We start from the raw sequence: 8,289 nt of genomic DNA on the forward strand, positions 1-8,289 counted from the left end.
TGAATTCAAGTAGGTCGCTTAAGGCTTCTCTGTTCAAAGAGAAAGAATCCTTGTCCATTTTTTTTTGACCTAGACTAAATTGGGGGGTTGTTGCATAATAGGGGGAGAAGGGTTCGAAATCTGATTGACCAAAGGGGCATGAGATGGATCTGAGATAGGATTCCTGAGAGGGGAATTATGTTCTATTATGTCAGATGAAGTATATGGCAGTATAATGGCTTTCTTGGTTACCAGGACTAAAGTTTGAGAAGGAGTGCTAGAAGTGGGCAAATCCACCCTAGTTTTATTGAGAGAGGGAAAGCCTACTATGGCTGCAGTTATAGGAGGGACGGGATGAGTCTCAGGACCTAAGGATGGCTCGCTGTTGTCAATATGATTTTTTCTTTCAACAGAAATGGGGTTGATTTTTGTTTCTTTGATAGAATTTCTCTTATGACAAATAAACAATTCTGAAGTGTCAATGATGTCATCATAGATTGAAGGGGTGATCTCCCACTTCTCTGCTGAGGAAATTAGATCGAGAGGGCTCAATTTAGGGTTAGTGGTTTTGAGGTCGATTAATATTTTTATATCTCTCTCAAAGTTCCTATCCCGAATACTTGTAAAACCCAAGCATTTCCCTAGCCCTTCCACAATTGATATTATAATTTATGGAGAATTAAATTCAGCTGGAAGAGGGCTGTTATTGACCCAACATAAGGAGCTTTTAAAGAAAAAAATTTTAGGGTTAAAGTTTGGAATCCAATCAATGCAATAAAAAATACAACCATTAAGAAATTGCTCTTTGCTTCTAACAAGGTCCTTCTTTACACTAGAATTAATGCATGTTATTAAAATGCATTGAGGGCCCAAATTGAAGATACTTACTAGTTTCTAGATTTTTGACTCCCACCAACCTTTAACTTCATCGAAAGAATGATAGGGCACTCTCCATTTCGCAATGAAGCTATTGCTCTGATGAAAAATGGTATTCTTCTCAAGAGAATCTGATTCCACCTTGATCGTAAGCTTTCGACCTTTAGGGTTCGAAGTAGGCAAGTGTGACCCATCTTTCCACTTCATAGGGTGAGGGAGGGGTGCTCTTCTGTTATTGTTTTTCCATGAAAAGTTCCACAAAGAAGGGTTGGTCAGTGGTGATTTAGCACCTTTCTAAACTCTCTAGCTTGACCAACCGATTTGTTGAGATGGCCTTCGAGAGGAGGGAAGGAGGGGGCAAAACAAGTTTATTTGGTGACCCCAACTAGTTGCCAGGAGGACAGAGTAGAGTAGGTCGTAACTCCAGAGGGTAGCGGCTTAGGGTTTGGCAGGCTGTAATGGGCATTCTTGTGGCGTCTGGACTTCCTGCTTTCCACCACCTGCGAGGTTCCATCTTCTTCACTTAAAGACTGCTTGCATTTAGGGGGAGAGAAGATAGTAAGCCACATGATTTGTGAAATCAAAGCATTCACAGAGAGCCATAAATTCCTAATGGATTTTTTATTACAAGCATACACCTCATCTCTATTTGGAGCTTCAAAATAGAGGTTAGACCTAATAGACTTTTTATTGCAAGCATCCACATCGGCAAAACATAGGCTAGATAGGGTTGGATGGTAGGTAAAGATTTAAATAAAACTAATTCTACACACTACTTCCAAGAATAGAAAAGAAATGAAATGCAAAGAAACCAAACAAAGCACAAATCTACATGTTAGAGTTTTAAACATACCTATATCAAAAAGACAACCATCCTAATCTCAACTATGACAACCAATTTAGGTACCAATCAACCTGCCATGTTCCAGTTGTCTAGCAACTGGGAAGAAACAAGCAAGCAGACACACAGGTTGACATATTTCCAATGAAAAATAACTTTTAGGTCTCAAAAGCCCACACTTAGAGCCTATCGGCTAAATATATTATAAATGATTAAAATTGTATCAAGTAATGAGTTTTGGATTTAGTAATATGAGAATAAAAATCTTAGGTATTTGGCTTTTTTTGTTCATTAGGAAGGTCTAGACCATTGGAACTTGGTTTCCAACTTGTTTTCATTATTATTCGTTGTCAATAAGCTAGGTATCATGTTTGCAAGAATAAACCACAAGAGCTATGTGATGAAACTTGTCATTGTCTAGCTAACCAATAGCACATAATAATCATAACATTAACTAATTCATGCTTTATCAAGAAATATTTAAGGTTCAACAATTGTGAAAACACATATCCATAAAACTCTATCATACTACACCTATAAAAATAAACTTATAGACAATTCAATATTTTAACTATTGTGAACATAATAACAACATAAATAATGCCATTAGGGTTTGAAAAATAATTTTGGCATAACTATTTGGCTCTAATCCAACGACCATAATAATGTATAGAGGGTAATAGACTAATAGCATTCAGAAACTACAAAGCATTAACATTAGAAACCTCTATATTGTAAAATCAAGTAGTCTACCAATGCTTATAAAGGTTGATCGATAATTTCATACCATATTCTAATTTATGGTTTCTAAAATATTATAATGAGAAGGTTAATCAATCAAAGACTTAAACCTTATATGGGAGCCAAACTCCATTAACCAATTCAAGAACTTTGCATTATTTAATCATTCCATGTCAAATTCTTATTAAAATATAGATGGAAAAAATGAAGCATACCATTTTCTCTATAACAATACTCGACCATTGTAAATGGATTTTGTCCCCATTTCCCTTCTCATGTCATGGCCACCTTTCTTTCTTCTTGCCCCCAACTAAATGTTGAAATATCTACCATCTTTCATACATTAGCAACCCCCCTTTAGTCCACTCCCAATAGAATGAAATGCTATTAAGTTTCCTTCTCTTCTCTATTTTATGAAGTACTATCACATTAATTTTTTAGATACATACTACTAATTATCCATATTGCTTTCGGATAACAAAAGATTTCACATATACATGTATCTAACTATATGTATAATCATATTTATATTTGTATAAAAAAAATTGTGTCCTTAATTAAATATATACTCGTATGTATAAATATATTAAATGTAAACATACACACTTCATTCTCATATTCAGTGATTGAATAATGCAGGACTTAATATACAAAAATTTATCTATGAATAGTATTACTTCAAAAGTTACTTAAAAAACAGATATTTGTATGTAGAAATACATTTACCACACAAAACAACAAGTGTAGATTTAAGTAATTTCACAATGATTAGGACATCAAACTATATTGCAATTTAAGTAATTTCACAATGATTAGGACATCAAACTATATTGCAATCTGAAGTCAATAGTCAATAGGAGATCTGGAGTCAATAGTCAATAGGAAATCGACAAATGAATCTTGACTTGGTAAAGTGCCGTAACAGCTCTACCTTTGGAGTTTGTCGCTTCATTGGGCAAGCTAATAATCGACAGTCTCCTCTGATTTTCGTCTGGACTTGTAATTAGTCTTTATATAGTGTGAAACAGAGAAACAGGGAATGATATTTAATGTTTTCTCTTGTTTGTACCATTCATGCTGATCAAGAAGAAAAAAGAGCAATCTAAAAACCCATCCTGGATGGTAAGGAAATTCCCTATGATTTGGACAATCCATCAAATACAGATCCACCTCCTTATCACACCAAAATTACAATTACTACTTAACAATTTAAATGCATGCATGTTTAAACTATACAGTGGCATCACGAATCTAAAAAATTAGCAGTTCTGAGTAAAAGATCTACGCTACAAAGAGAGTCCTCACACGTCACAGCTCTAAAATCTCTTGATAATTTATAAATAAGTACAGGAAAATCAGGTCGTCTCACGGGTCAAACACGGCAAATAATCTTCCAAAAAGTTACAAGTCGCCATAATGAATTTCTCCCAGAGAAATAAAATGTTATATATACTATCATCCATTCAGAATTAATAACACATAAAAAAGCTCAATTCCTCTATTTCTTTCAGACTGGGATGGCTACACACTCGGCCGTTGTTGTTTCAGTAACGTTGGTGTTCGTACTTCTAGCAGACTGTCGTCTCCTTGGTAACTTTTTATTCGTTTGGCCTGTAATTTTTTATGCATTTTATGGTTAATTGTGATGGTGTAATGAAAGCATTTTGATGGTGTATTGTGTAGACCTGAATAGTATCGACGCGGGGAAGATGAGGTTATCAGAGAAGCAGAACAACTTAGAGGTTTAAAATACTATGAGGGTAGATTTCCATAACCCAGTTTTTTCATTTCATATTTCGCAATAGTAAAGCGTTCTGACCGAGGGAAAAAACCTATTTCGTTATGGTGTATTTGTGATGAAATAGGTGGGGGAAGAGGAAGAAGGTCCTCTTCTGAGGAGAGAATTGAAAAGCCCACCGGAAGGCAAACCTCACGGAACGCAGAGCGGAACAGGCGGTGATACAACTGGCCAAGCAGGAAACACAGTTTTTAAGCGGTCCGTTGGAAGTGTCACTGCGGTCATAGGAGCGCCCAAGGCGGGATAGTGACAGGAACAGTTGGACTATAAAAGATTCAGTAGAAGATTATAGTCAATTGAGGATGTCTATCCAATCATATATATAGAATATCATATGAAAAAGATAATTTTATTTTTATCATACAAAACAAATATGTATATATATGGATTAGTCCTTAGCTTTGTTTTGGCAGGGAGACTATTGTTTTCATATATATTTTCTATTGAGCACACCTTTTCTAATGTTTTGTTTGTTTATAACATTTTAAAATTGAGCAAATATCGGTTGGTATTTGTGTCTTTGTTCACATATGTTTTAATTTTAATTGCCTTATAAAGAGGTAAAATGAAGAAACGTTAATAATTTAATTGGAGACAATAATATTATATAAAAATATTATTGCAATGAAGATTATTTAATTAATTATTAATAATTATATTTGACAATAAATTATAATTTTTTTTATTTAAAAATAATTTATTTCTTGAAAGTAAGGATACGAAATTAATAATTGCAAATATTAATGACAGTTTTAAGATAATTTTCATTAACTAATAATGGATATTTGACAACACTAATTTAAATAAATAAATTGGAAGGATTAGTCCCACATTTCTTGCAGCCTTACCTTTGCATTTGTCACAATGATTCCTTGCAAACCTTATCAGTTGTATGTGAAAGAAAAAATGAAAAAGGTTATTCTGTTATAAAGTAACTAGCAATTGCACCTTGGTGTGCAATGGGTATGCCGAAGAGGTATGAAATGTCAATTACAAAAATAATTTTTTTTTTTCTTTTGCATGCATTTGTGTAGTATATGATATAAATTGGTAGCCCATTTAGAAATTGATGTTGTTTGTGCACAAATGGTCCAATAAAGAAGTGAGAGCTTTAAATGAACTATGCATTCATTCATAGGAAATTAAACTCGAACCAAAGAAAACTTGTGAATCAAGAAGACAACTAGACTCCATTACCAATAGAGTCGTGTTATGTTTGCAATAGAAAAAGAGGGAAAGAGGAGGAGAGAGATGGATAATTATAGATAGTGAGACATGTCTAGAGATAGGGGAGACATGGAGATAGAGATAGAGATAGAGATGGTGATGGAAATGGAGATCAGGGAGAAGGAGAGGGAGAGATAAATATCAAAGAAATAAATATATAGAAAGGCAAAGAGATATCATAATAGAGGTCTAGGAAGAAGGAGAGGGAGACTGATGCAGGAGCATCCCCGGTTCTTGGCAATCTTGCATCAACCAAAAACATTTCCTTTCTAATTTGTTTTTAGTTTTGTAGTTTCAGCATTTCTTTTTGTATTTTCTTGCATTTACTCACCGGATCTTAGAAAGTTGGATTTTTCTTGTGGACGTGATCATCTTCCTTAAATTCCTAAACCGCGGAGCATTTGAATCATTTTCCAATAAGTTATAGACTCCGGATTTTGAGCCAGTTTTTTGGCTTAGAACACCAGAGCTGCTTGGACCTATTTACTACTGGTGTGTCTTGCGGATCCTTTTCGTAGCTTGTAGAGGCCTAGCTCATTGATTCCAATGTTCCTTGGCATTTGACCGACCTTCCCCTTGATCCGCACTTCATCCTTTTGATTTTTTGAAGGAATCTCTTTGGTGGAGACCGACCTATTGGTTTTAAATGTTTGATCTTGTTCTTCGGTATTTGATCCCTTTTGGGCCTACCAGATCTCCTTGGATCATACAAATCATTGTAATTGAGCATTGGAATTCATTCCAGAGAAGTTAGAAGATAGATCTTAAGATTTAGATGTTCAGAGTTGACCAATTCTATAATTGAGCCTATATGTGGTAGGCCAATGAGCCGAATCTTGTAACTTGGATGTTACCGGTTATCTGTAATCATTTTTCCTAATCTAATTCATTGAGCTCTGCATTGACTCCATCATATCCTCTTGTTTCCATTGCGTTTACTCTTGCTGCTCGGTCCAGATTGATCTCTTTGACGTCCCTCCTAACTGGCGACTACACTAGAGATGAAGGGAGGCAAATATATGGATGTATAAAGACAATGAGACATGTCTAAGGATAGGGGAGATAGGAAAATGGAGGTATTTATAAGTAAGCAACATTTTTTTTCTAGGTATAAATTTTCCCTTAATTCACATAATATCTCTATGCTAATAGAGTGGCAATGGCTTTCAAAAATGTCAAGGGATTACTTTGTATTGTCTTCTGAATAGAAATGAAAATTTTAAAATCTCTAAATTTCAAGTGTTTTGGATAAAAAGAGAAAATGAAATTCTCTTATGTAAGGCACAAATGAATAACTATGTTTTATTTGTTGTCTGAAAGCATTGTTTAAAAGGGCAGCATAATTGCTTTCTACATCAACTTGGAAGCCTTAACTATATGTATATGTTTCAGTGACTACAATATCCTAGTAATGAAACAAAATTAATTAAATGAACAGAAAAAATGCCTCATATGATTTTCATTGGTCTTGAAGATTATAAGGCAAGAGGAACTCAAGCTTCCCAATATATAACTGTAACATATTATAAAGAATATGATGAAAGGAAATTTTCGGTCCTTATTCATGGAGATCATGTTGCTTTTACTAGAAAACTTAGTGATGAAGAGGTATGCATTCATAACATAACCCAATCATTTTTACCCTATTATGAATGCAATTGTTTATAGCTAAATCTAGTCATAAATTTTATATAGCTTATATAAATATCTTTCATATGTCTGTGCATACACAAATCTACAATCTAACTCTGTTTAGATGGAAATAGAGATTAAGCCTAATGGATTTGTTATTACAAGCATGCACCTCATGTCTATTTGTAGCTTCGAAACAAGGTTAGACCTAATAGAATTATTATTGCAAGCATCCATGTCGGCACAACATAGGCTAGATAGAGTTGGATGGTAGGTAAAGATTTAAATAAAACTAATTCTACACACTACTTGCAAGAATAGATAAGAAATGACATGCAAAGAAACCAAACAAAGCACAAATCTACATGTTAGAGTTTTAAACATACCTTTGTCAAAAAGACAACCATCCTAATCTCAATTGTGGCAACCAATTTAGGTATCAATCAACCTACCATGTTAGAGTTTTAAACATACCTTTGTCAAAAAGAGAACCATCCTAATCTCAATTGTGGCAATCAATTTAGGTATCAATCAACCTACCATGTTCCAGTTGTCTAGCAACTGGGAAGAAGCAAGCAAGCAGACAGATAGGCTGACATATTTCTAGTGAAAAATAACTTTCAGGTCTCAAAAGCCCACACTAAGAGCCTATCGACTAAATGTATTATAAATGACTAAAATTGTATTAAGTAATGAGTTTTGGATTTAGTAATATGAGAATAAAAAATTTAGTTATTTGGTTTGTTTTGTTCATTAGGAAGTTCTAGACCATTGGAACTTGGTTTCCAACTTGTTTTCATTATTATTCGTTGTCAATAAGCTAGGTATCATGTTTGCAAGAATAAACCACAAGAGCTATGTGATGAAACTTGTCATTGTCTAGCTAACCAATAGCACATAATAATCATAACAATAACTAATTCATGCTTTATCAAGAAATATTTAAGGTTCAACAATTGTGAAAACACATATCCATAAAACTCTATCATACTACACCTATAAAAAAAAACTTATAGACAATTCAGTATTTTAACTATTGTGAACATAATAACAACATAAATAATGCCATTAGGGTTTGAAAAAGAATTTTGGCATAACTCTTTGATCCTAATCCAAGGACCATAATAATGTATAGAGAGTAATAGGCTAGTAGCTTTTAGAAACTAGAAAGCATTAACATTATAAACCTCTATAT

General features: G+C 33.9%; 1 protein-coding gene across 1 annotated transcript; it reads left to right on the forward strand.

The window, feature by feature from the left end:
• Positions 1 to 3,926: 3,926 nt before the first annotated feature.
• On the forward strand, positions 3,927 to 4,509 carry LOC131874772 (uncharacterized). Its single transcript, XM_059218692.1, has 3 exons — positions 3,927 to 4,027; positions 4,121 to 4,179; positions 4,303 to 4,509. Exons 1-3 carry the CDS (start codon positions 3,955 to 3,957, stop codon positions 4,480 to 4,482), a joined length of 312 nt encoding a protein of 103 aa, XP_059074675.1. The 5' UTR covers positions 3,927 to 3,954; the 3' UTR covers positions 4,483 to 4,509.
• Positions 4,510 to 8,289: the final 3,780 nt, after the last annotated feature.

Source organism: Cryptomeria japonica, chromosome 4, assembly GCF_030272615.1.
Source record: "Cryptomeria japonica chromosome 4, Sugi_1.0, whole genome shotgun sequence".
Taxonomy (NCBI): Eukaryota; Viridiplantae; Streptophyta; class Pinopsida; order Cupressales; family Cupressaceae; genus Cryptomeria; species Cryptomeria japonica.

Bases quoted from the DNA above. Each gene is read 5' to 3' on its own strand.
- LOC131874772 (XM_059218692.1), top strand. From the start codon at position 3,955: ATGGCTACACACTCGGCCGTTGTTGTTTCAGTAACGTTGGTGTTCGTA. The intron at 4,028-4,120 runs GTAACTTTTTAT...TGTATTGTGTAG, and splicing joins AGCAGACTGTCGTCTCCTTG to ACCTGAATAGTATCGACGCG. The intron at 4,180-4,302 runs GTTTAAAATACT...GTGATGAAATAG, and splicing joins AGAAGCAGAACAACTTAGAG to GTGGGGGAAGAGGAAGAAGG.